Below are 27,747 nucleotides of genomic sequence, written 5' to 3'. Positions count from 1 at the left end.
CAATTATTAGATTCGGGTTTTTGTGATGTCCTATCCTTCGGCTCGGCTGATAACACTTACCCCGAACTTGATTATTGCGAATGTCACAAAACCCTCATCCAATAATTGTTTAGTATCTTAAAGCTAAAAGTATCGACGTAAAGAAATCTTTCGTCGTCTATATCTTTAATACTTTCCTCTTGTTTTTCAAAATCGTCTTAAAATAAAAACCAAACAAGACTTAACTGTCTACTGGGAGAGCTTGAAAATGTGTTGCGATCCAGATTCATGTCCAGATTCAATCCTTATCCACGATAATGATCACTCTCAAACCGAGAAAACTTATTCACTTTATCAGAGCACTACTCAGTTGACCTCCATTAAAAGCAAAAGTAAATTATTACGCGTCATAATTGGCTATATCTAGCTCGAATTACCCTCCAAATCTTTGCCACTGCACCTGTCAAAGGTATGGTCATAAGTTCAGCTACAATTCTCACAAAACGGGAAAACAGTTTTAATTTAATTTCTGAATTAAGGGATTAGGTCTAATGTAATCACCAAAAGGAACAGTTTAATGTTTGTTTTCTGGCAAAGGGATATGATATTGCATGGCAAGATCTCGATACGACAAATATGAGTCCACCGGTGATGGTGTCTGTGAATGCATTTCTCAGCGCATTTCTGCATTTATTTTTGCGTGCGAAAGGCGCAGTTCTAAAAGCGTCTCTCGTAAAACTTTTCTGTAAAACTTTTTTTTTTTAGCCACTTTAGCTACCCCCCGCCCCCCCCCCCCCCCCAACACACAATATCTTTCACGGCGGTTTTCTTACATTACAGCCGAGAAATGGGATCTATTTTGCGCCCGCCCCACAAAATCATGTCAATGATTATGCAATAAATAATGCAGTGAGTTCACATAATGCCCCTTTTTGGTTGAATACACTTCAAATTTTTAATGACTACCAGTATTAGCAAAACTTTCTGATGAAATTGTGTACTGAGCTAAAAATGGTGGTTCTGAATTCAAAATCTGTAAATAAAGCCATGCCTATGCAGTGTTTCTTCTCCCATCGCCATAATTGGCACCGAAATGACAACAACAACAAAGAAAGGATCAGCACTTCCTGTGTCTATTCTACATGAGAGACATCCCCTCTTCTATGAAGCAAATGTATTTTTTTACGATTTTTGTCTTACAATTTAAACAAAATTGTTATTTACCCTGTCATATCAGGTAGAAAAAGTAAACGACAACATCCTACGCCTCGTGACCACCTATCCCTCCGATAAGTCACAATTTTGTGCTAGTGAGAAGTGTTAATGTTGACTTAGGGAAGGGGTAGGTGGTGGTTCAAGTCACTAAATTAACACTCTCACACAGATTCAAACTTATGGGATGCACCTCTGTATCAATTTTGATAATTCAATCTAACTGTTGCTTTTCAAATAAATGAGATTGAGCAACATTTTTCTGTCACTCTTTTTTTTTGCAGCATCAAAAAACCCATCAGATAAAACTTTGAGAAAGGCCCCTTGCAACTATGGTCATATGTTATAACTCCTGAAGTGTTTTTATCTTTTACAACAGCAAACAAGTGGGTGGTAAAGACGCGCACCACTGCGATATTTAAATAGGACATCTGCAGCCAAAACGAGAACGAGTTAAAAACGAAATCGATGCTTATAGCAATGGAGACGCGAATGCAAAATTGGGTGATATAAACCATGTTGGTAGACGCGGAGGAAGCATCACTGCGGTTGTACATGAAGTTGTAAAGCTGAATGAAACCGACCGCTGCTATCAATGACGTGGATTCGCTAAGGATCATCTGAATGCTCATATCGGCCACAAAGCGCATGCTCCTTGGCGAGCGAAATTGACTTGCTTTCAAAATGGTTTCACTTTTGTCTCTTTTGAGCTTCTTGTTAATAAAGTACCAAAAATAATCACGAATAACGATAGTCAACCTTTCCAACAAGTCTATTACACCATGCGCGAAGCTGAGGAGAATGAAAAGTCGGAGGCTGGTCAGTTCTCTTGCATCATACAAAAAGCGATGGCAGTCGTGCTGTGGAGTACGTTTAACAATACGTGCGAATCTCCTGGATGAAGGAAATCGATTCTTTGCGCTGCCAACCGTACAATCACCTTTGGTATTGCAGTTACTAGAGGCAATGCCCCGCCTATAATCGTTCTGTAGGTTTCAGATACTTCGCGATACAGAGGTATTAGGACGTACACGAAACCATATGTGATCGGTATTCCAAAAGCAAACTAAGCTACCAGCATCGCCGATACCTTGATCACTTTCTTGATCCTTTTGTTTCTTTCGGTTTCGCTTTTCTTAGCTATGTCTTTGCCAATGATCAATTTGTACATCAACAACAAGAGAACAAACCGGCCGTTCAGAGGAAATGACTTCCAGGGCTTGTGGTAAATGCCGTAAACTTGTAAATAAAGCTTGTAACAAGTGTCGAGGAAAGCGCCCAGAAGATTGAGAAAAAGTAGATTGAGTTCCTTTATCAAACGCCAACCAAACATTGTCAACACAACGAGAAACGGCCACAGTTGAACCAAGTAGGCTTCGGTTGTATCAGCTGTCACGATGACCGCCTGAATTCTTTTAGGTATCGCCGTCCAGTTTTTGGACTGCATATCATAGCAAAGATCAACGGTATTGAAATCTAGGACCAGTATTACAATAGCGAGCGATCCCAACGCAACGCCACCAAGAATTTGAATACAAAACGCATGCTTCATGGCTTCCAAAGCGACAGTCGCCATGTTGGCGGGCGAGATCTCTTCCATCCCATTTTGCTGTCGTCTTCTGAAGGAGGATCGTACTCTTGAAAAATCTCATCATTTATATCAAACTTTTTGAAATCGTCCAAGGACTTTTGGCGTTGCAGTAATGGAGCGTCCTCTCGAAGGCCTTGTCCTTGGTAAGACTGAATCAATCCAGCGGCGAACGTCTCCGAGATGTACGCGAACACGCCTTCGAGCGAGAAAGCAGCTCCCATTAGTTTATCAACTATCTTAGTGAAAATCAAATACTCCTCACTGCCTTACTGCTTCTTCTCGGCTGAATTTCAAGTTCTTCAAATCTCACCTCTTTATAGAACCAAGACCATTGTCGTTATTTGTCAGAAGCTCTAACACAAGGTTGTTGGGGTTTACCCCCGTGTGCAAAACCTGTGAAGTTTTCTTTGTTTTCTAGCTATTATATTCCCTGGCTCTATTCACAGAACAAAGAACATTGTCGTCATTTGTCAGAAGCTCCAAGAAAAGCAAGTTGTTTATATCGATCAGTTCTTGGAAAGACGAAAATAATGTAAATGACTGTGGTATCTGTGTCCTTTAAGTGTTTTTTTCCTCAAGGCGGTGAAGAAAAAAATTGAAGACAAGTGGACAATGCACTGTTTTCGTTCTCTAAGACTAAGGCGACTTAATAAGCTGAGATCTTTCCAAAAATAAAAGCTATTTGAAACGTAGTGAACCGTAAAAAAATTTAGGGAAATTTTATAATGCAAAGTCCGTTTTTCTTTTTTATTTGACAGTGTCCAAATTAACATTTTAATATAGGCTAAGTATTTTTTCCTGAAGGGAGCAAGGAAAAGAACTGCAGACAAGTGGACAATGTTCTGTTTTCGTTTTCCAAGATTAAGACGACTCAATAAATAGGATCTTTTAAAAAATCAAAGCTATTTGAAACGTAGTGAACCGTAAAAGGTTTCGGGAAATTATAAAATGCAAAGTGGTTCGTTCACCTTTTTTATTTCACAGAGTCCAAACTTAACATTTTAATATAGGCGTCATCTGACGAGTAAATGACCATTTTCAAGCGCCAGATTGCAACAAGTGGTCGCCAAATTGTCATTTTCTTTTCTTTAACAATAAGACATAGAAAAATTTTACTATAAGTCATACTCCAACGACGGTCCCGCGCAATCTCGTTTACGTGTTAAGCATTTCCGGTTTCGTTTCAACAAACTACCCATTCGGAGACGAAAAGTATTTGTTCACTTATACCCACACTATATCTAAACCTTAAATAAAACCCCAACCGCTTCTTCATTATCAAAGTATAAGAAACTTTGTAAGGTTTGCATGTACATCACGCGCGTTTATAATGAGCGCCAGGTAATGCAGACCTCAATTCAGTCAGAAGTTACCGCCGGAAACAATATGGTCGCCACGAAAAGCGCTCTGAACAGAAGACATAAACATGTAAAAAACAAAGTTTATGGACACCATTTAACACGAAATTTGTTGACACAAACCAAACCGATAGAAATATAACAGAACGGTGTCCACTTCCAGTACTCGCTCAACGAATCCACACGCGGCACGAATTGCGACAAAATTATAAACTTCGCATTGGGAGAAATCACACAGGGATTGTCATCAGTATCTCTGGAAAATTCAGTAGAATCGTTTGCATCAAGCACCATTGCGGTTGTACATGAAGTTGTAAAGCTGAATGAAACCGACCGCTGCTATCAATGATGTTGATTCGCCCAGGATCATCTGAATGCTCATATCGGCCACAAAGCGCATGCTCCTTAGCGAGCGAAATTGATTTGCTTTCAAAATGGTTTCCCTCTCGTCTCTTTTGAGCTTCTTGTAAACAAAGTACCAAAGATAAATGCGGATAACCTTTCCAGCAAGTCTATTGCACCATGCGCGAAGCTGAGAAGAGTAAAAAGTTTGATTTCACACAGGTCCGCTACGGCTTGCATAACGCAAAAAACGATGGCGGAAGCGCTGTGGAGTACGTTTAACAGCATGTGCGAAGCTCCTGGATGTACAAAAATCGATTCTTTGCGCCGACAAGCGTACAATTACCTTTGGAATAGCAGTTACTAAGGGCAAAGCCCCGGCTATGATCGCTCTGTAGGTTTGAGATGCTTTACCATACAGAGGTGTCAGGACGTAAACGAAACCAAAAGTGATTGGAATTCCAAAAGCAAACTGAGCTACCAGCATGGCCATTACCTTGATCGCTTTCTTGATTCTTTTGCTTCTTTCGCTGTTCTTTGCTATTTCTCTGCCAATGAGTAAACTGTTACTCGCCAGCAAAAGAAGAGGCAGTTGAGCGGTTAAGACATCCAAGACTTTACGTTAACGCCGTACATCTGACAATAGAGCCTGAAACAAGTGTCGAATGATGCGCCCAGAAGATTCAGTGTGATTAGATTGAGCTTTTTTATCAAACTACTTTCAAACATTGTCAACATAAGAAGAAGCAACCACAGCTGAATCACGAAGGTTTCTGTTATAGAAACTGTCACTATTATTCTCTGATATCTCTTGGAAACCGCCGTCCAGTTAGTTTTCTGTACATTAAAGAAAAGAACTCTAAAGTTCTCAAATTCAAAATCAGTATTGAAATAGCGAGTGACCCCAACGCAACGCCGCCAAGAATCTATATGCAAAATGCGCACTTTATGGCCTTCCAAAGCGACAATCGCCATTTCATGCAAATTTTTCTTCCTTTTCATTGGCCGAGAGCCCACCACGTGACCTGCAGATAACTGCCTACAAATAATGGTCTGCTCATGGGCAATGTCGTTCAACTGTGTTTGGCTGCAAATAATCTTCTGCTCATACGCAAATAGCACCGGCCTTTTCTCCTTCTTGCGATCGCTTTGGCGTCAAAATGGCAGATATTTCGTTGACCGAATAATGGAACAATTATCGAACCCGATTATCGCAGTGTTTTCCCGCAGATCAATTATGATCTGCTCGCCACTGACAAATCACCATATTTTGCTCAACCTCGTCTAATAATAGTTTTAACAATTAAAGTATTTGCAGAATCTTCTGATGATATTATGTACTGTGCTTAAAAAGGCGGTTCTGAATTCAGAGTCCGTAAATAAAGCCATGCCTATACTGTGTGTCCCGTTACGGACATCTTTTCGCGTCCCGAGGGTGTCCGCTCACGAGAGCTTCCACTGTATCAACATCTCCTGTGTTCATTCTAAAGGAGAGTCATCCCCTTTTCTATGAAACAATTTTTTTTACGAGTTTTGTCTTAGAAAAACAAAACTATTATTTATCCTTTTATATCAAGTAGAAAAAGTGAACGACACATGGTTTTTCTAGTTTCATATACGGCTGGCGTTTGTTATCATTCGCAAGCCCTGGAATTTCTGAAAACTTCCTAGTTTTTCAGGAACAACATCCTACGCCTCGTTACCACCTGATGAGAAGTAAGTGTTAATGTTGACTTAGGGGAGGGGTAGGTGGTGGTTCAAGTCACTAAATTAACACTCTCTGACAATGATTCAAACTTATGCGATGCACCTCTATATCAATTTCGAGTATAAAAATCTAAGTGTGCCTTTCAAATGAATCACAGTGAGCAAGATTTTTTGGTCGCACTGTCGGGTCGTAGCTGTTGACAAGGTCGGAAAAGAAAAGAAAAACTCGGAAGCAATGTAATTTTGTAGACGTGTGAAAATACCGAAAACTTTAACCCTCGAACTGCCATCATTGCAATCAAGTGCTTAGAGGGAACCTTTTTTTGTAGCTTCTACCGTGCTGTGTAAACCAGCCCGTGTTAACACGTAGAGGGAACAGTAAACACAACGATTTCTGCCATGTTTAGCCTGCTAGCAAGCTCTCCAGGGCGCTCTGGCGGCGCTCCCTGGAGATCTTGCACGCAGGCTATGCTATGTTTCACACACACTCTTGGCGCGTAATACCGCTGAGCATACGCACCACAGTCCTACCAAAAGCTGTACATACAAGGTGGTTCTAAATTAAGGCCATACTCATAATATGGTTTGATTTCTATCGCCCTAAATTTTACGTGATCAATCTAAAAGCAGGACATTTTTTCTGTGTAGATTTCATACGATTTTCCCTTGTGAAGAAACGGTAATAGTCACTTACCATTTTATTTAAGTAGAAAAAGTGAACGATAAATCCTGCCAACATTTTGTTAGTTACGTATGCCGGTGTTTACACAATAATTCGCAGTCACTAACGCTCCTTTAAATATTATGCAAATATTTTTTAAAAAACTCCAGTATTCATACATACAACACGCGATCATCCACCTCCAGGAAATTTTAAGTACAAAGCTTTGGGTTAGAGATACATAAGCGTTCTTTTCCTAGATTTGGTGTAATACTGTGGAATGATATACTGAGTACCTTGAGAAATCTACCCACGAAAGTATTTAAAAGAGAAATTCGCCGACTTCTGCTAAATATATTAGAAAAAGAAAATGACTAAATAGAAACATCTATCATTATACAAAAAGTTGGACTGGCTTAACAATTAAGTAAGTCTTTCAAGTTTCAACTGATTTTTCTCTCAAAGTTCTAAAGTTATCGTTCCCTTAACTCTGTGTTTATGTAATAATATTCATTAACGGTTAACCCCTCACTTGTTCGTCTGTCCCGCCTAGATTAGCAGCTGCTATCTGCTGTACAATGCCGGTAAATACTTAAGTTAAATTGCTGAAATAAGGTTGCTGCTGTTCCACCTATTCTTTCTTTTTTATGATACAGCTCCTTTAAAACTTTGAGAAAGGCCCCCTACAACTGATATCATCTATTATAACTCCTGAAGTGTTTTTGGCCTTAACAACAGGAAACAAGTGAGATGTAAATTAACACAGTGTCATTGTAGTCCAAAAAAAAAATATCATCACTGCGGTTGTACATGAAGTTGTAAAGCTGAATGAAACCGACCGCTGCTATCAATGATGTTGATTCGCCAAGGATCATTTGAATGCTCATATCGGCCACAAAGCGCATGCTCCTTGGCGAACGAAATTGATTTGAAAATCTCTTAGAAATATTGAACTTTAAGGAGCTGTGTCACGAAATTTATCAAAATTCAAACAGTGGAAATCCCCACCAAAATGAGTGAAACATAAAAATAACCGCTCAAACATTACACGAAGGTATAAATAACACAGCAAATAAAAAAGGAGGCATGGATGGACAAACTTGAAGAAGATGGAAACGGATTGCAATTGTAGTTTTTGAAAACAGTTTTTCAAAGTTACAAAAATTCTTAAATGCAAAAGAAACAAAAAGCAGTAACCAAAGAGGACACAAAATTAATTTAAATTAAATTTTTCTATGTTTTATGTAAAGTGTGCAAAAACCAAATAAATATATAAAAACGTTTTTCAAAGTTCATTCTGTTCTTTGTAACGTTTGATATAAAGCTTGGGGGACATTTTGCTTGAAACGAAGCTGTCATTCTGTTATTCACGGGTAATTTCTCAAGTTCAATAGCGACAAAGGAAGCGTAACTGGCATCAATAACAAAATGAACTAGACAACCGTGACAACGCCCCTTTAAAATTTTGAGAAAGGCCCCTTGCAACTTATATCTTCTATTATTACTCCTGAAGTGCTTTTAGCCTTAACAACAGCAAACAAGCGAGATGCAAAGTAACACAGTGTCATTGCAGTCAAAATGAAAGCAATGAGCATATGTTTCCGCCATTTCTTGCGCCAGACGCGTACCACTGCGATATTTAAATAAGACATCTGCAGCCAAAACGAGAATGAGTTAAAAAAGAAATCGATGCTAATACCCATGGAGACGCGAATGAAGAATTGGGTTATAAAAACCATGTTAGTAGACGCCAAGGAAGCATCACTATGGTTGTACATGAAGTTGTAAAGCTGAATGAAACCGACCGCTGCTATCAGTGATGTTGATTCGCCAAGGATCATCTGAATGCTCATATCGGCCACAAAGCGCATGCTCCTCGGCGAGCGAAATTGATTTGCTTGTAAAATTGTTTCACTACTGTCTCGTTTGAGCTTCTTGTAAACAAAGTACCAAATATAATCGCGAATAATGATAGTCAACCTTTCTAGCAAGTCTATTGCACCATGTGCAAAGCTGAGGAGAATGAAAAGTCGGAGGCTGGTCAGGTCCGCTTGCATAACACGAAAAACGATGGCAGACGTGCTGTAGAGTCCGTTTAACAACACGTGCGAATCTCCTGGATGAAGGAAATCGATTCTTTGCGCCGCTAAGCGTACAATGACCTTTGGTATAGCAGTAACTAGAGGCAATGCCCCGGCTATAATCGCTCTGTAGGTTTCAGATGCATCGCCATACAAAGGTATCAGGACGTACACGAGAACATATGAGATTGGTATTCCAAAAGCAAACTGAGCTACCAGCATCGCCGATACCTTGATCACTTTCTTGATTCTTTTGTTTCTTTCGGTTTCGCTTTTTTTAGCTATGTCTTTGCCAATGATCAAACTGTTCATCAACAACAAGAGAACAAAAAGGCCGTTAAGAGGAAATGATCTCCAGGGCTTGTGGTAAATGCCGTAAACTTGTAAATAAAGCCTGTAACAAGTGTCGAGGAAAGCGCCCAGAAGATTGAGAAAAAGTAGATTGAGTTCCTTTATCAAACGCCAACCAAACATTGTCAACACAACGAGAAACGGCCACAGTTGAACCAAGTAGGCTTCGGTTGTATCAGCTGTCACCATGACCGCCTGAATTCTTTTAGGTATCGCCGTCCAGTTTTTGGACTGCATATCATAGCAAAGAGCGACGGTATTGAAATCTAGGACCAGTATTACAATAGCGAGCGATCCCAACGCAACGCCACCAAGAATTTGCATACAAAATGCATGCTTCATGGCTTTCCAAAGCGACAGTCGCCATATTGGCGGGCGAGATCTCTTCCATCCCATTTTGCTGTCGTCCCCTGAGGGAGGATCGTACTCTTGAAAAATCTCATCATTTCGATTGAACTTTTTGAAATCCTCCAAGGGATCTTGGCGTCGCACTAATGGAACTTCCTCTAGAAGTACTTGTCCTTGGTAAGACTGAATCACTCCAGCGGCGAACGTCTCCGAGATGTAGGCGAACAAGCCTTCGAGCGAGAAAGGAGCAGCTCCCATTAGTTTAATAACTATCTCAGCAAAAATCAAATACTTCTCACTGCCTTACTGCTTCTTCTCGGCTGGCTTTTAAGTTCTTCAAATTTCACCTCTTTATAGAACCAAGAACATTGTCGCCACTCGTCAGAAGCTCCGAGACAAGGTTGCTGTTTATATCGATCAGTGGAAAGACGCAGTGTGAAAGACTTTCACTTGGTATTTGTGTCCTTTAAGTGTTTTTTCCTCAAGGCAGCAAAGAAAAGAATTGAAGACAAGACGACTCTATGTACCGTTTTCGTGTTCCAAGAGTAAGGCGACACAATAAATCAAGACCTTTATAAAAAATAAAAGCTATTTGAAACGCGATACCCCTGTATAGTGAACCGTACAAAAATTCCGGGAAATTATAAAATGTAAAGGGGTCCGTTTATCTTTTTGTTTGACAGGATCCAAAATTATCATTTTGATATAGGCGCCATTATCGGACGCCAGATAGCAACAAGTGGTCGCCAATTTGTTTTTCCTTTTCTTTAATGATAAGGCAGAAAAATTTTACTAACAGCCCCACTACGACGACGGTCCAGCGTCATCTTATTTACGTGATAAGCACTTCCGGTTTCGTTACAAGATACTACCCATTCGAAGAGAAAAAGTATCAGTGAAGTATTTGTTTACTTTAACCCACACTATATCTAAACCCCAAACCGCTTCTTCTTTACCAAAGTATAAGAAAGATTTCAAAGTTTCCATGTACATCATGCGCGTTTATATGTGGGTCCGAACCCTATGGGTCCGCAACCTGTTTCAGACTTGAACTGCTGTTCTAAAAAGAGGAATATTCCAACAAAACCCTACACTATTTGAAAACCAAATGGTTAAAATCTATATCAAATTCCAGACTAAAACGGCTAAAAATCCATAACCTTTGGCGATACATATACTTATGCGTTTTGTATAAGGGATTACGCCCTCGCACCGGGGCATGGAAATTCATTAACCAATTTGAAGTATTTCTTTTTCCATGACTAAGAACGGGTTAGTCTGCTACACAGCCGTTCTTTGTGTGGTAACGCAACACTCCACGCCACAGCAGCTGTTTGTGGGGAGGAGCGTTGCGTGACGACACAAAGAAGGACTGTGTAGCAGACTAAGACAGATAGGATGAAGGTGGGCTAAAACTTAGGTCAAGAGATTTGCACTGCTTCTTGTGCTATTTTAAGACGTTTTGGCACTCACAATGGGCAGTCACAATAAAAGCAATATCCATGTGTTTCCGCCATCTCCTTTTCAAAACACTATCTATGGCAACATTCATATATGACATCTGCAGCCGAAACGATAAAGAATTAAAAGCAAATTCAATACTAATAGTAATGGAGACGCGAATGAAAAATTCGGTTATCGCGGACAACGCCTTTTGACCGCTGTATACAACGTTGTGAATCCGGAAGAAACCGACCGCTGCTATCAATAACGTGGATTCGCTCAGGATCATCTGAATGCTCATATCGGCCATAAAGCGTATGTTGCTTGGCGAGCGAAATTGATTTGATATCAGAATTAATTCTCTCCTGTCTCTTTTTAGCTTCTTGTAAATGAAGTACCAAACATAGTCGCGAATAACGACAGTCAACCTTTCCAGCACGTCCATTGCACCATCGCTGAGCTGAGGAGAGTAAAAAGTTTAATTTTGACAGGCCCGCTTGGATAACGCGAAAAACGATGGCGGACGAGCTGAAGAGTACGTTTAACAGCACGTGCCAATCTCCTGGATGAAGAAAATCGATTCTTTGTGCAGCCAAGCGTACAATGACCTTAAGAATAGCAGATACTAGGGGCAAAGCCCAAACTATGATCGCTCTGTAGGTTTGAGACGCTTCGCCATACAAATGTACCAGGACGTACACAAGACAAAAAGTGATCGGGATTTAAAGAGCCAACTGAGCTACCAGCATGGCCATTATCTTGATTGTTTTCTTGATTCTTTTGTTTCTTTCGCTGTTCTTTGCTATTTCTCTGCCAATGAGTAGACTGTTCATCGCCAGCAAAAGAACAAAGAGGCAGTTGGGTGGGTAAGACATCCAAGATTTTCTGTAAACGCCGTACATCTGACAATAGAGCCTGTAACAAGCGTCGAATGACGCGCCCAGAAGATTCAGTGGGATTAGATTGTCAACATCAGAAGAAGCGACCACAGTTGAATCACGAAGGTTTCTATTATGGAAACCATCAGTTTCATTCTCTGATATCTCTGGAAAATCACCGTCCAGTTAGTTTTCTGCACATTAAAGCAGAAGTCTTAAGTTCTCTCAAATTTAAAATCAGTATTGAAATAAAGCTTGAAATAGCGAGTGACCTCAACACAACGCCGCCGAGAATCTACATGCAAAATGCGTACTTGGTCTTCCAAAGCGACAATCGCCATGTTGGCGGGCGAGATCTTTTCCATCCCATTTTGCTGTTGTCCCTAGCAGGTGGGTCATATTCTTGAAAAATCTCGTCATTTTGATTAAACTTTATAAAGTCCTCCAAGGGACGTTGGTCTTGTAATAACAATGCATTGTGTTGTAGTTCTTGTCCTTGACGTGCCTGAATAACACCAGCGGTAAATGTCCCCACCATGTAAAGAACGATGCCTTCGAGCAAGGATAAGGCAACTCCCATTATTTAATAATAAAAAACTTAACAAAAACTAAACAAGCTGTCTGTTAACTAGTACGAATCGAGGCACGATCTGCTCGGCCTAATAAAAGCAAGAAGAGTCAGATCTGCTTTACAACAGCTTCTAGACTCAGTTGTTTTGGGGAGCCCAGCCTTCATAAGCCTTCTGGTTTCTTCTGGGCTCCCTTGCCAACTTACAATTCTTATATGTATTCTTGCATTGTAATTTACTTTGGCTAAATAAAACTGAACTGAACTGAACTACTTTGATCGATCAATTCTTAATTTTTAGGCGGTCTTTTGTCAAGCAAGAGAATGAACGAACTAAAGACCATTAAAAAGATACGCTTCACAATCATGCTAGGCAAGGAAGCGGAATGAACTTGTAAAGCACGTAAGATTCTCCTAGATGAAAACAGTAGTACATTGAACCCAATTCAATTTTGAGACACTAGCTGTATTTGAATCAAGCCATACAGGAGAAAACGAACTAAAGACTACGCTCTTATAAAATGCTGTTATCCTAGAACTCGCCACAAACAGAAAAGTAACCGGAATGAGCCCGTAAAGCACGCGCGTTTCTAAATTACGTTTTTTTGATAGAAGAATTCTTGTTAACATCGATCTTTTCTCAAGGAAATGAAAAACGAACTAAGGATCAACGGAAAATTACGCTCTGAAAATTTGCTGTTATCTTGGAAATTGCCACGCGTCCCGAGGGTGTCCGCTCGCGAGAGCTTCCACTGTATCAACATTTCCTGTGTTTATTCTAAAGGAGAGACATCCCCTTTCCTATGAAACAATTTTTTTTACGAGTTTTGTCTTAGAAAAACAAAACTATTATTTATCCTTTGATATCAGGTAGAAAAAGTGAACGACACATCGTTTTGCTAGTTTCATATGCTGCTGGCGTTTGTTAACATTCGCAAGCGCCGGAATTTCTGAAAACTTCCTAGCTTTTTCTGGAACAACATCCTACGCCTCATGACCACCTGACCCTCCCCAAAGTCACAATTTTGCCCGAGGTGAGAAGTAAGTGTTAATGTTGACTTAGGGGAGGGGTAGATGGTGGTTCAAGTCACTAAATTAACACTCTCTGACAGAGATTCAAACTTGTGTGATGTACCTCTATATCAATTTCGAGTATAAAAATCTAAGTGTGGCCTTTCAAATGAATCACAGTGAGCAAGATTTTTTGGTCGCACTGTCGGGTCGTAGCTGTTGACAAGGTCGGAAAAGAAAAGGAAACCTCAGAAGCAATGCAATTTTGTAGACGTGTAAAAATACCGAAAACTTTAACCCTCGAACTGACACCGTCGCAATCAAGTGCTTAGAAGCAACCTTTTTTTGTAGCGTCTACCGTGCTGTGTAAACCAGCCCGTGTTAACACGTAGAGGGAACAGTGAACACAACAATTTCTGCCATGTTTAGCCCGCTAGCAAGCTCTCAGTGCGTTCTGGCGGCGCTCCCTGGAGATCTTGCACGCAGGCTATGCCATGTTTCACACACACTCTTGGCGCGTAATACCGCTGAGCATACGCACCACAGTTCTACCAATAGCTGTACATACAAGGTGGTTCTAAATTTAAAGACTGTGAATAAGGCTATACCAATAATATGTTTTGATTCCTATCGCCCTAAATTTCCCGAGATTAATCTAAAAGCAGGACATTTCTCCTGTGTAGTTTTCATACGACTTTCCCTTCTGAATAAACAGTAATAGTCATTTACCACTTTATTTAAGTAGAAAAAGTGAACGATAAATCCTGCCAACATTTTCTTACTTACGTATGCTGGTGTTTACAATACTTCGCAGTCACTAACGCTCCTTTAAATATTATGCAAATATTTTTAAAAAAACTCTAGTATTCATACATACAACACGCGATCATCCACCTCCAGGAATTTTTACGTACAAAGCTTTGGGTTAGAGATACATAAGCGTTCTTTTTTCCAGATCTGGCGTAATACTGTGGAATGAGATACTGAGTGCCTTGCGAAATCTACCCGAGAAAGTATTTAAAAGAGAAATTCGCCGACTTCTGCTACATATTTTAGTACAGGAAAATGACTACATAGAAACACCTATCATTATACAAAAAGTTGGACTGGCTTAACTATTAAGTAAGTCTTTCAAGTTTCAACTGATTTTTCTCTCAAAGTTCTAAAGTTATCGTTTCCTTAACTCTGTGTTTATGTAATATTCATTAACAGTTAACCCTCACTTGTTCCTCTGTCCCCCCTAGATTAGCAGTTGCTACATGCTGTTCAGACCAGTAATTACTTAAGTTAAATAAGGTTGCTGCGCTGCTGTTGTTGTTCATGTTGTCATTTCTTAAAACATCCTAGTTTTAATGACCGTGCGTCTAATATCTCCTATTCTTTCTTTTTTATGATACAGCCCCTTTAAAACTTTGAGAAAGGCCCCCTACAACTGATATCATCTATTATAACTCCTGAAGTGTTTTTGGCCTTAACAACAGGAAAAAAAGTGAGATGTAAATTAACACAGTGTCATTGCAGTCCAAAAAAAAAAAAAATATCATCACTGCGGTTGTACATGAAGTTGTAAAGCTGAATGAAACCGACCGCTGCTACCAATGATGTTGATTCGCCAAGGTAATCTGAATGCTCATATCGGCCACAAAGCGCATGCTCCTTGGCGAACGAAATTGATTTGAAAATCTCTTGGAAATATTGAAGTTTAAGGAGCTGTCTCACGAAATTTATCAAAATTCAAACAGTGGAAATCCCCACCAAAATGAGTGAGACATAAAAATAACCGCTCAAAACATTACACGAAGGTATAAATAACACAGCAAATAAAAAAGGAGGCATGGATGGACAAACTCGAAGAAGATGGAAACGGATTGCAATTGGTGTTTTTGAAAACAGGTTTTCAAAGTGAGAAAATTCTTAAATGCAAAAGAAACAAAAGAAGTAACCAAAGAGGACACAAAATTAATTAATAAATTAAATTAAAATTTTCTATGTTTTATGTAATGTGTGTAAAAACCAAATAAATAAATAAAGAAATATATAAAAACGTTTTTCAAAGTTCATTCTGTTGTTTGTAACGTTTGATGTAAAGCTTGGGAGACATTTTCCTTGACACGAAGCTGTCATTCTGTCATTCACAGGTAATTTCTCAAGTTCAATAGCGACAAAGAAAGCGTAACTGGCATCAATAACAAAAGAAACTAGACGACGGTGACAGGGCCCCTTTAAAACTTTGAGAAAGGACCCTTGCAACCGATATCATCTATTCTTACTACTGAAGTGTGTTTAGCCTTAACAACAGCAAACAAGTGAGGTGTAAAGTAACACAGTGTCATTGCAGTCAAAATAAAAGCAACGAGCATATGTTTCCGCCATTTCGTGCACCAGACGCGCACCACTGCGATATTTGAATACGACATCTGCAGCCAAAACGAGAACGAGTTAAAAACGAAATCGATGCTAATACCAATGGAGACGCGAATGAAAAATTGGGCGATAGACGCCAAGGAAGCATCATTGCGGTTGTACATGAAGCTGTAAAGCTGAATGAAACCGACCGCTGCTATCAATGATGTTGATTCGAAAAGGATCGTCTGAATGCTCATATCGGCCAAAAAGCGCATGCTTCTTGGCGAGCGAAATTGACTTGCTCTTAAAATGGTTTCACCACTGTCTCTTTTGAGCTTCTTGTAAACAAAGTACCAAAAATAATCGCGAATAACGATAGTCAAACTTTCCAGCAAGTCTATTGCACCATGCACGAAGCTGAGTAGAGTGAAAAGTCGGAGGCTGGTCAGTTCTGCTTGCATAACACGAAAAACGATGGCAGTTGCGCTGTGGAGGACGCTTAATAATATGTGAGAATCTCCTGGATGAAGGAAATCGATTCTTTGCGCCGCCAAGCGTACAATCATCTTCGTTATAGCAGTAACTAGAGGCAATGCCCCGGCTATAATCGCTCTGTAGGTGTCAGATACTTCGCCATACAGAGGTATCAGGACGTATACGAGACAATACGTGATCGGCATTCCAAAAGCAAACTGAGCTACCAGCATCGCCGATACCTTGATCGCTTTCTTGATTATTTTGTTCCTTTCGGTTTCGCTTTTCATAGCAATGTCTCTGCCAATGATCAAACTGTTCATCAACAACAAGAAAAGAAAAAGACCGCTGGCAGGGACTGACCTCCAGGGCTTGTAGTAAATGCCGTAAACTTGTAAATAAAGCCTGTAACAAGTGTCGAGGAAAGCGCCCAAAAGATTGAGAAACAGTAGATTGAGTTCCTTTATCAAACGCCAACCAAACATTGTCAACACAACGAGAAACGGCCACAGTTGAACCAAGTAGGCTTCGGTTGTATCAGCTGTCACCACGACCGCCTGAATTCTTTTAGGTATCGCCGTCCAGTTTTTGGCCTGCATATCATAGCAAAGATCGACGGTATTGAAATCTAGGACCAGTATTACAATAGCGAGTAATCCCAACGCAACGCCACCAAGAATTTGAATACAAAACGCATGCTTCATGACTTTCCAAAGCGACAGTTGCCATGTTGGCGGGCGAGGGAGGGAGGGAGGATCGTACTCTTGAAAAATCTCATCATTTGGATCGAACTTTCTGAAATCGTCCAAGAGATCTTGGCCTTGCAGTAATCGAGCGTCCTCTTGTCCTTGGTGAGACTCAATCACTCCAGCGATGAACGTCTCCAAGGTGTACGCGAGCACGCCTTCGAGCGAGAAAGCAGCTCCCATTATCTCCCAACTATCTTAGTGAAAATCAAATCTCACCTCTTTATAGAACCAAGAACATTGTCGTTATTTGTCTGAAGCTCCAATACCAGGTTGTTGTGGTTTACCTCGGTGTGAAAACCTGTGAAGTTTTTCTTTGTATTCATTGTTTTAGGTCACTCGTGAGTTTCATAGGTTTTTACACCGAGGATGAGACGGTTGTTGTTTATATCGATCAGTTCTTGGAAAGACGAAATGTGAATGACTGTGGTATCCGTGTTTTTTAAGTGTTTTTTCCTCAAGGCAGCAAAGAAAAGAATTGAAAACAAGTGGACAATGTACTGTTTTCGTTTTCTAAGATTAAGGCGACTCGATGAATCGGATCTTTTAAAAAATCGAAGCTATTTTTGAAATGTAATGAACCGTAAAAAATTTCGGGAAATTATAAAATGCAAATTGGTCCGTTCACCTTTTTTATTTGACAGGGTCCAAAAGTAACATTTTGATATAGGCGCGATCTGACGAGTAATTTAAATGAACATTTTCAAGCGCCAGATTGCAACAAGTGGTCGCCAATTTGTAATTTTTTTTTCTTAACAATTAGTTCATTATCAGCGTGCGTATGTCGAGATATTGAGCACTTGGGAAGTTTGGAGAACACGAAAGAGGCGTAAGAGTTGCTCGAGGCGCAGCCGAGAGCAACTCTAGCCTTTTGAGTGCTCTCCAAACTTCCCAAGTCCTCAATTTCTCGACATACGCACAGCTGAAGCATGAATTAATTGTTTTATAACATTGTCAAAGCGACCAATGCGGAAGTTAACTTAAATTTTTATTATTGTAGCCGGCGCTCAAACCAATACGCGTCAGTGTCTACGTGACTATATTTTTTTACTTTACAGTTAGGTTTTTTCCTTGAAACGGAGAGAAGGTTTATCAAGTCGCTTAAGAGAACTCTCAAAAAGATGGTAAAATCCAAATTGAGGTGCCGGAAAACTGTTCAGTAATTCACCGAAAAATTCTTTTTGAAAGAAAAAACTTTGCAAACACGCCATAACTCGCACAGCTCGCGCAGATGACAACAACAACACTCACCTCTTCTCCCTACTATCGGTAAACAAATTCAAACGTTCTAAAACACATGGTTAACGCTTCATAGTGTACTGTTGAGTTATGGATGCACTTGGGAGACGCCTTGGGACGATTGCTAAGCTCACAAGAACTCGAGGTATAGTTTATTGACGTCACCAGTGTGCTCAATGGGAATATGAAGCACGCTCGCCTATTGAATTTGATTAGGCGAATATTCTAGCTATGTTATAAAGGTGTTTTACGTTGATCAAGATGCTGTGGGAGTGTATATTTGGGCGTCGTGGTACTAAGCGTACGTGAAGTTTATAAGTATATTAGGGATGTGTAAGTAGAGTAGTAATGTATATTTTAGGGGTTGGTTGAAATGTGTGAAGTGGAAGGCGTGGAGTTATATTGGACGTGGATTGGTAAGATAATGACTGTTAAGACTTGGAAAAATTTTACTAACATCCATACTCCGACGACGGACCGGAGTAATCTCGTTTACGTGTCAAGCATCTTCGGTTTTGCTTCGACGAACTACCCATTCGGAGAGGAAAAGTTTTTGTTCACTTACACCCACACTATATCTAAACCCCAAACCGCTTCTTCTTTACCAAAGCATAAGAAAGTTATCAAAGTTTGCATGTACATCACGCGCGTTTATAATGAGCCCTAGGTAATGCAGACCTCAATTCAGTCAGAGGTAACCGCCGCAAACAATATGGCCGCCACGAAAAGCGCACTGAACAGAAGACATAAACATGTAAAAACAAAGATCATGGATACCATTTAACACGAAATTTGTGGACACAAACCAAACCGATAGAAATATTACAGAACGGTGTCCACTTCCAGTAATCGCTCAACGAATCCACACGCGGCACGAATTGCGACAAAATTATAAACTTCGCATTGGGAGAAATCACACAGGGAGTATCATCAGTATCACTGGAAAATTCAGTAGAATCGTTTACATCAATGGAAACCCCCCAGGGGGTAGTCATGGAACATTCGGTTGGGGTGTGCAGCTCAAGTTTTTGGTTTGGGTCCGCACCCTGTTTTAGACTGGAACTACTGTTCTAAAAAGAGGAACATTCCAACAAAACTGTCTCACACGATTGCAAACCCAAATGGTTCAGTAAAAATCTAGACGTAATATAAGACCAAAACGGTTAAAAATCCATGCCCTTTGGCAAAGTACATACCGATGTAGTTTATAAAAAGGAGTACGCTGTCATCCCGGGAGATGGAAAGTCACTAATTAATTGAAGTAATCTGTTTCTTACTTAAGGTTTCTATAGTTGTACAAAAAAACTGTTTCTATGACTAAGAACGGGTAGGATGGAAGTGGGCTTAAACTTAAAAAAAAGGAAGACAAAATAAATTTTCTTAGGTCAAGACTCTAAGATGAGCTGTGAACAATTCGCATTGCTCATTGTGCTATTTGAAGAACTTTTGGCGCTCACAATGGGCAATAAGCGACCAGCAAAGTAAAGCATGGTCAAGGCTGTCACAATAAAAGCAATAACCATGTGTTTCCGCCAGCTCTTCTTCCAAACACGATCTATGGCAACGTTCATATAGGACATCTGCAGCCAAACCGATAAAGAATTAAAACCAAAGTCAATGCTAATAGCAATGGAGACGCGAGTGAAAAATTCGGTTATCACGGACAACGCCTTTTGACCGCTGTATATAAACTTGTAAATCTGAAAGAAACCGACCGCTGCTATCAATGACGTTGATTCGCCCAGGATCAGCTGAATGCTCATATCGGCCACAAAGCGCATGCTCCTTGCCGAGCGAAATCGATTTGCTTTCAAAATGGTTTCCCTCTCGTCTCTTTTGAGCTTCTTGTAAATGAAGTACCAAACATAATCGCGAATAACGACAGTCAACCTTTCCAGCAAATCTATTGCACCATGCGCGAAGCTAAGAAGAGTAAAAAGTTTGATTTCGAACAGGTCCGCTTGCATAACGCGAAAAACGATGGCAGACGCGCTGAAGAGTACGTTCAACAGCACGTGCGAATCGCCTGGATGAAGAAAGTCGATTCTTTGTGCCCCCAAGCGTACAATGACCTTTGGAATAGCAGTTACTAGGGGCAAAGCCCCGGCTATGATCGCCCTGTAGGTTTGAGGTGCTTTACCATACAGGGGTATCAGGGCGTACACGAGACCAAAAGTGACCGGGATTCCAAAAGCAAACTGAGCTACCAGCATGGCCATTACCTTGATCGTTTTCTTTATTCTTTTGCTTCTTTCGTTGTTCTTTGCTATTTCTCTGCCAATTAGTAAACTGTTCATCACCAGCAAAAAAACAAAGAGGCAGTTGAGAGGGTAAGACATCCAAGACTTTACGTTAACGCCGTACATCTGACAATAGAGCCTGAAACAAGTGTCGAATGATGCGCCCAGAAGATTCAGTGTGATTAGATTGAGCTTTTTTATCAAACTACTTTCAAATATTGTCAACATAAGAAGAAGCGACCACAGCTGAATCACGAAGGTTTCTATTACAGCAACTGTCACTATGATCCGCTGATATCTCTTGGAAACCGCCGTCCAGTTAGTTTTCTGCACATTAAAGCAGAAGTCTAAAGTTCTCAAATTTAAAATCAGTATTGAAATAGCGAGTGACCCCAACGCAACGCCGCCAAGAATCTGAAGGCAAAATGCGCACTTCATGGCCTTCCAAAGCGACAATCGCCATGTTGGCGGGCGGGATCTTTTCCATCCCATTTTGCTGTTGTCCCCAGAAGGTGGGTCATATTCTTGAAAAATCTCGTCGTTTCGATTAAACTTTCTAAAATCATCCAGGGGATCTTGGTCATGTAATAACGATGCACCGTCTTGTTGTTCTTGTCCTTGACAGGACTGAACAACACCAGCGGTAAATGTCTCCACCATGTAAAGAACGATGTCTTCGAGCAAGGATAGAGCAGCTCCCATTATTTAATAATAAAAAAATTGACAAACCTTAACAAGCTGTTGTTAGTTGGTACGAATCGAGACGCGATGTGCTTGGGCCAACAGAAGCAGGGAGAGTCAGATCTGCTTTACAGTAGCTTCTAGACTCAGTGGTTTTGATCGATCAGTTCTTAATGTTAAGGCGGTCTTTTGCCAAGTAAGAGAATGAACGAACTAAAGACCGTAAGAAAGATACGCTTTACAATTATACTAGAGAAGCAACAGGAAAGACCTTGTAAAGCACATGTGATTCTCGTGGATCAAAACAATAGTACTTCGAACCCAACTCAATTTTGAGTCACAAGCTAAGTTTGATTTTAAGCCATATGGGAAAAAACGAACTTAAGATCAATGGAAAACTACGCTCCAAAAATATGCTGTGATCTTGGAACTTGCCACGGACAGGCGGGTAACCGGAATGAGCCTGTAAAACACGCGCGAATCTTCTGAAAGAATGACCGTAGTAGAACGAACTTTAGTCAATTTTGAGTCAAAAGCCAAGTTTGAATCAATCTTTAAGTTATTTTAATGTCTTATCTGTGTTTCTCTTTGTGACCTCCTTACAGTAAACCGTGTTACAAAATGAGCTAGCACAGAAAAAAAAATGGTGAAATGGTGTCTCCATACTAAGCTCTTTAAACATGGGTAAAACATCTTTCGTAATTTCTCAGGAATGAAAAAAATGCACAGAGAGTCTTAGGGTGCTTATTACAGTCAGGATGGCTCGGCCACACCGGCCAGGACCTGTTATTGTGAAAAAAGAAATAGGATAGTTCTCCGTGAGTTTTCGCTATAAACCCATAAATGCCGTGCATGACTGATAATTCCGAATAGACTGATCTCGCTGGATACTGAGCAGGAAGCGCTGTCTTTTCCGAAAGCGCCCTAAATTTCACATACACTTGCTTGGCAGACTTGAGCCTTAGCGAGCGATATTTTAAAATGTTACTACCCCATTTTATTTGAGTTTTCTGGCTTATCTATTGAATGGTTTCGATTTACATTTGAAAACCAACATTCCACGGATTGCCGGAATACTAGTGAACACCTCTTGACTGAGCACACTAATTTAAATTAGTATACTTTATACTCACCATCTGTCTTCTCATTAGCCAAGAGACTACAGCTAATTTTGGAAATCACCGAAACCTACAGATAAGATAGTTATCTGCTAGCAGATAACTAACTGACTAATCTGTAGGTTGCGCGCGCAGTGCATGACTGTTTCCAATAACAATATCAATTCAGGTTCCTTGCGACGGTGTGTTTGTAGTTATTTTCTTCAAAACAATGTATCGGTAACTGTTATCAGCCTCGGCCTTCGGTTCGGCTGATAACACTTCCCCCGACCTTGATTATTGCGGATATCACAAAAACCTCATCCAATAATTGTTTAGTATCTTAAAGCTAAAAGTATCGACGTAAAGAAATCTTTCGTCGTCTATATCTTTAATACTTTCTTCTTGTTTTTCAAAATCGTCTTAAAATAAAAACCAAAGACTTGACTCTCCACTGCGAGAGCTTGAAAATGTGTTGCGATCCAGATTCATGTCCAAATTCAATCCTTATCCACGATAATGATCACTCTCAAACCGAGAAGACTTATCCACTTTATAGGAGCACTACTCAATTGACCTCCATTAAAAGCAAAAGCAAATTATAACGCGTCATAACTGGCTATATCTGGCTCGAATTACCCTCCAAATCTTTGCCACTGCACCTGTCAAAGGTATGGTTATATAAGTTCACGCTGCAATTCGCACAAAACGGGAAAACAGTTTCAATTTAATTTCTGAATTAAGGGATTAGGTCTAATGTAATCACCAAAAGGAACAGTTTAATGTTTGTTTTCTGGCAAAGGGATATGATATTGCATGGCAAGATCTCGATACAACAAATATGAGTCTACGAGTGATGGTGTCTGTGAATGCATTTCTCAGCGCATTTCTGCATTTATTTTTGCGTGTGAAAGGCGCAGTCCTAAAAGCGTCTCTCGTAAAACTTTTCTGTTTTTTTTTTTAGCCACTTTAGCTATCCCCCCCCCCCCCCCCCCGCACAATATCTTTCATGGGGGCTTTCTTACATTACAGCCGGGAAATGGATCTATTTTGCGCCCGCCCCACAAAATCATGTCAATGAAATAATGCAATAATAATGCATGGCAATGAAATAATGCAGCGAGTTCACATAATGCCTGTTTTTGGTCAAATACACTTCAAATTTGTAATGACTGCTAGTATTAGCAGAACCTTCTGATGATATTGTGTACTGAGCTTAAAAAGGTGGTTCTGAATTCAAAGTCCGTGAATTAAGCCATGCTTATACAGTGTTTATTTTCCCATCGCCATAATTGGTACGGAAATGACAACAACAACAAAGAAAGGATCAGCATTTCCTACGTCTATTCTAAATGAGAGACATCCCCTCTTCTACGAAGCAAATGCATTTTTTTACGATTTTTGTCTTACAATTTAAACAAAATTGTTAATTACCCTTTTATATCAGGTAGAAAAAGGAAACGACAACATCCTACGCCTCGTGGCCACCTATCCCTCCCCTAAGTCACAATTTTGCGCTAGTGAGAAGTGGTAATGTTGACTTAGGGAAGGGGTAGGTGGTGGTTCAAGTCACTAAATTAACACTCTCACACAGATTCAAACTTATGGGATGCACCTCTGTATCAATTTCGAGAATTCAATTTAAGTATTGCTTTGCAAATAAATAAGATTGAGCAACATTTTTCTGTCATTCTTTTTTTTTGCAGCATAAAAAACCCATCAGTTAAAAAATATATTACTTAAAACTTTGAGAAAGGCCCCTTGCAACTATGATCATCTATTATAACTCCTGAAGTGTTTTTGTCTTTTACAACAGCAAACAAGTGAGTGGTAAAGTAACACAGTGTCACTGCAGTCAAAATAAAAGCAATAAGCATATGTTTCCGCCATTTCTTGCGCCAGACGCGCACCACTGCGATATTTAAATAAGACATCTGCAGCCAAAACGAGAACGAGTTAAAAACGAAATCGATGCTAATAGCAATGGAGACGCGAATGAAAAATTGGGTGATATAAACCATGTTGGTAGACGCCGAGGAAGCATCACTGCGGTTGTACATGAAGTTGTAAAGCTGAATGAAACCGACCGCTGCTATCAGTGACGTGGATTCGCCAAGGATCATCTGAATGCTCATATCGGCCACAAAGCGCATGCTCCTTGGCGAGCGAAATTGACTTGCTTTCAAAATGGTTTCACTCTCTTTTTTGAGCTTTTTGTAAACAAAGTACCAAAAATAATCGCGAATAACGATAGTCAACCTTTCCAGCAAGTCTATTGCACCATGCGCGAAGCTGAGGAGAATGAAAAGTCGGAGGCTGTTCAGTTCCGCTTGCATAACGCGAAAAACGATGGCGGACGCGCTGTACAGTACGTTTAACAGCACGTGCGAATCTCCTGGATGAAGGAAATCAATTCTTTGCGCCGCCAAACGTACAATGACCTTTGGAGCAGCAGTTACTAGAGGCAATGCCCCGGCTATGATCGCTCTGTAGGTTTCAGATGCTTCGCCATACAGGGGTATAAGGACGTACACGAGACCAAAAGTTATTGGAATTCCAAAAGCAAACTGAGCTACCAGCATCGACGATACCTTGATCGCTTTCTTGATTCTTTTGTTCCTTTCGACTTCGCTTTTCTTAGCTATGTCTCTGCCGATGATTAAACTGTTCATCAACAATAAGAAAACAAAGAGGCCGTTGAGAGGGAATGACCTCCACGGCTTGTTGTAAATGTCGTAAACTTGTAAATAAAGCCTGTAACAAGTGTCGAAGAAAGCGCCCAAAAGATTGAGAATCAATAAATTTAGTTCCTTTATCAAACGCCAACCAAACATAGTCAACACAACGAGAAACGTCCACAGTTGAACATAGTAAGCTTCGGTTGTAGCGGCAGTCACCATAACCGCCTGAATTCTTTTGGGAAGCGCCGTCCAGTTTTTGGACTGCATATCATAGCAAAGATCGACGGTATTGAAATCTATGACCAGTATTACAATAGCGAGCGATCCCAACGCAACACCACCAAGAATTTGAATATAGAACGCATGCTTCATTGCCTTCCATAGCGACAGTCGCCATGTTGGCGGGCGAGATCTTTTCCATCCCATTTTGCTGTCGTCGCCTGAGGGAGAATCGTACTCTTGAAAAACCTGATCATTTCGATTGAACTTTTTGAAATCCTCCAAGGGATCTTGGCGTTGCAGCAATGGAGCGTCATCTAGAAGGCCTTGCCCTTGGTAAGACTGAATCACTCCCGCGGCGAACGTCTCCGAGATGTACGCAAACAAGCCTTCGAGCGAGAAAGGAGTAGCCGCCATTAGCTTATAAATAAATCGTCAAAGATCGAATACTTCCAGCTGCTTTACTGCCTCTTCTTGACTGGCTTTTGGGTTCTAAAAATCTCACGGCTTATATAGAACCAAGAATATAGTCACTACTTGTCAGAGGCTCCATGACTAGACTGTTGTTGTGATCGATTAGTTCTTAGAAAGACGAAATATGAATAACCTAATTTGGCATCCGTGACCTTTTAATTGTTTTTTTTTCTCCTCAAGGCAGCAGAGAAAAAAATTTCAAACAAAAAGACATGTACGCTTATCGTTTTCAAAGAATAAGGCAACTCACGATCAATTAATCACGATCTTTTAAAATTATACAATCTATTTGAAACGCGATACAAACGTATAGAGATCCGGTATAACCCTATACTTTTTAGGGTACTGACCCGTTAAAAAATTCCGGGAAGTTATAGGAATGCAAACAGAGGCCTTTTTGTCTTGCTTATTTGAATAAGGTTTATCAAAGCATAGGGAAATTTATTCTTATCACGAAAAATGGCCTGGCGGAAATACTACCTGTTCTGTGTTCATTTTGAGTAAGCTTTTTTTGTTTGAACAGTAAGGCTAGCTTCGTGGCAGCATACTACAATCTGGGACAAAATAGATGGAAAATTTGTACCCCCACTCCCCCCTCAAATCAAGGATCATCCTTGATATGGGGGAGGGGGGATGGGGGTTTGCTGTTCCATTTTATTTTGTCCAAGATTGTAGACTCTTCTGAAGCAGAAGTCATGCAATCCTTTCTGGGCGATGAGTCCGTCAGTTTTTCTCATAAAAGGTATATGTTGCAGTTATCTCAGTTTTTATCTCAGGCATTTCTTGTTTTTGGGTATGTTAATGTATGCTAATGAATGTAAAACAAAGGAAAAACAAAAATTACCTGAAATAAAAAATTAACAGCAACATATTCATTACAAAAGACATCGGAATAACAATTTTGTTTTTCGCTACAGAAGGCCCACAAGGCCGTAAATAACAAAACCAGCAACAAGTAAAGGTCTCCTTTTGCAACTTGACCAACATGTCTAGAACTTTGACCGGAAATTGAAGAAATCGAAAGGCTCAATAATGGCTGTTCACAAATCCAAGAATAAACAGACAACGCCAAAAAACAAACAAACCAAAGGAAAAAGATGTCACTGGAATATTGCCGTTGTACACCAAATGCTCCCGCAGAGTTATGAAGGTATCAAACAAATTTCATCAAGGAGCCCCTATCCCTTATTTTTAGGTGATTTTTGCAGTCATAGCATTAAAAGATAACCCATTTTTTCAATTTTCAGTCGTCGTCCACCCTTGCCATCCGTAGCAACAGATGACATGAAACAGTTTCAATGGCTAAATATAGTCTTAACTTTAAAAAACTGGACTGTTATTTTTGGAATTCAATTGATGCGAGGACACGTTTAGCTTTATAAAAAGATCGAGCAACTAGCATGACATCGCCCCACTTAGCACCCCCCAGGGGGTACTTAGCAAATGTTTAAACGGGGAGGTTCCGCCCGAGGCCCAGCCCCTTGTTCTTTCATATACCATTTTTCACGAAAAAGGTATCCCTTTCGTATACCTTCTATTGACAAATAGTACCATAGGGAGTACCCCCCCCCCTCCGGATTAGCACCCTAACCGGTACCCATCCGAAAATTTGAATCCCAAAAAAGACGGGTGCGACGAGCACCCCCGTTTTCGCCGGAGAGGTCGATTCGAAAATTGCACCTAGAAGGGAACCCCGCTCTACGGACACTCACTTGATAGGGACATCCCGTAACGGACAGTTTCGTTTGTCCCGACGCCAAAGCTCATATGTTTTCTCTAAAATCAACCCGTTTCATTTGTACACCGGTTAATACGGATAACAGACATCTTCCCGTTACAATCTCCCATATATCGTAAAAAACTTTCCATTGTCGTGTTTCACACAATGGAAGGCTCTTTTTTTAAGAAGCAGTAACTTATAACACTTGTAGAATCAAGTCGTCAGAGTTTCAGACTTTTTGGTTACGCAAAATCGCACGTGACAACCTCGTGAATAATGATGATGAAACCATCTACAACA

At 40.3% G+C, this 27,747-nt stretch overlaps 5 protein-coding genes and 3 pseudogenes across 6 annotated transcripts in view; all 8 read right to left on the bottom strand.

Moving 5' to 3' along the window:
* LOC140941470 (adenylosuccinate lyase-like) overlaps positions 1–27,747 on the bottom strand; it is a 113,290-nt gene that overhangs the window by 70,845 nt on the left and 14,698 nt on the right. The window lies entirely within an intron of this gene.
* LOC140940693 (uncharacterized) lies at positions 784–3,003 on the bottom strand (annotated as a pseudogene).
* On the bottom strand, positions 4,023–5,462 carry LOC140940691 (uncharacterized; annotated as a pseudogene).
* Positions 8,308–10,260, bottom strand: LOC140941625 (uncharacterized). Its single transcript, XM_073390646.1, has one exon. It carries the CDS (start codon positions 9,886–9,888, stop codon positions 8,308–8,310), a length of 1,581 nt encoding a protein of 526 aa, XP_073246747.1. The 5' UTR covers positions 9,889–10,260.
* LOC140940690 (uncharacterized) lies at positions 11,078–12,531 on the bottom strand (annotated as a pseudogene).
* On the bottom strand, positions 15,753–17,279 carry LOC140940688 (uncharacterized). Its single transcript, XM_073389666.1, has one exon. The coding sequence runs from the start codon at positions 17,277–17,279 to the stop codon at positions 15,753–15,755; it is 1,527 nt and encodes a 508-aa protein (XP_073245767.1).
* LOC140941308 (uncharacterized) lies at positions 18,452–21,580 on the bottom strand. The gene has a single exon (XM_073390289.1). It carries the CDS (start codon positions 21,275–21,277, stop codon positions 19,721–19,723), a length of 1,557 nt encoding a protein of 518 aa, XP_073246390.1. The 5' UTR covers positions 21,278–21,580; the 3' UTR covers positions 18,452–19,720.
* On the bottom strand, positions 23,394–26,287 carry LOC140941573 (uncharacterized). 2 transcript variants are annotated; one of them, XM_073390594.1, is made up of 2 exons: positions 24,870–26,287; positions 23,394–24,815 (listed from the first exon to the last, which is right to left on the bottom strand). In XM_073390594.1, the coding sequence occupies exons 1-2, from the start codon at positions 25,668–25,670 to the stop codon at positions 24,093–24,095; spliced, it is 1,524 nt and encodes a 507-aa protein (XP_073246695.1). In that variant the 5' UTR covers positions 25,671–26,287; the 3' UTR covers positions 23,394–24,092. The 2 variants fall into 2 exon arrangements, with proteins under 2 accessions (XP_073246695.1, XP_073246694.1); XM_073390593.1 differs by having other exon boundaries at positions 23,394–26,286.

This window comes from Porites lutea, chromosome 6 (assembly GCF_958299795.1).
Source record: "Porites lutea chromosome 6, jaPorLute2.1, whole genome shotgun sequence".
NCBI classification, from domain to species: Eukaryota; Metazoa; Cnidaria; class Anthozoa; order Scleractinia; family Poritidae; genus Porites; species Porites lutea.
This window is presented reverse-complemented; position numbering and strand designations above follow the sequence as displayed.

Bases quoted from the DNA above. Each gene is read 5' to 3' on its own strand.
- LOC140941625 (XM_073390646.1), bottom strand. From the start codon at position 9,888: ATGGGAGCTGCTCCTTTCTCGCTCGAAGGCTTGTTCGCCTACATCTCG.
- LOC140940688 (XM_073389666.1), bottom strand. From the start codon at position 17,279: ATGGGAGCTGCTTTCTCGCTCGAAGGCGTGCTCGCGTACACCTTGGAG.
- LOC140941308 (XM_073390289.1), bottom strand. From the start codon at position 21,277: ATGGGAGCTGCTCTATCCTTGCTCGAAGACATCGTTCTTTACATGGTG.
- LOC140941573 (XM_073390593.1), bottom strand. From the start codon at position 25,670: ATGGCGGCTACTCCTTTCTCGCTCGAAGGCTTGTTTGCGTACATCTCG.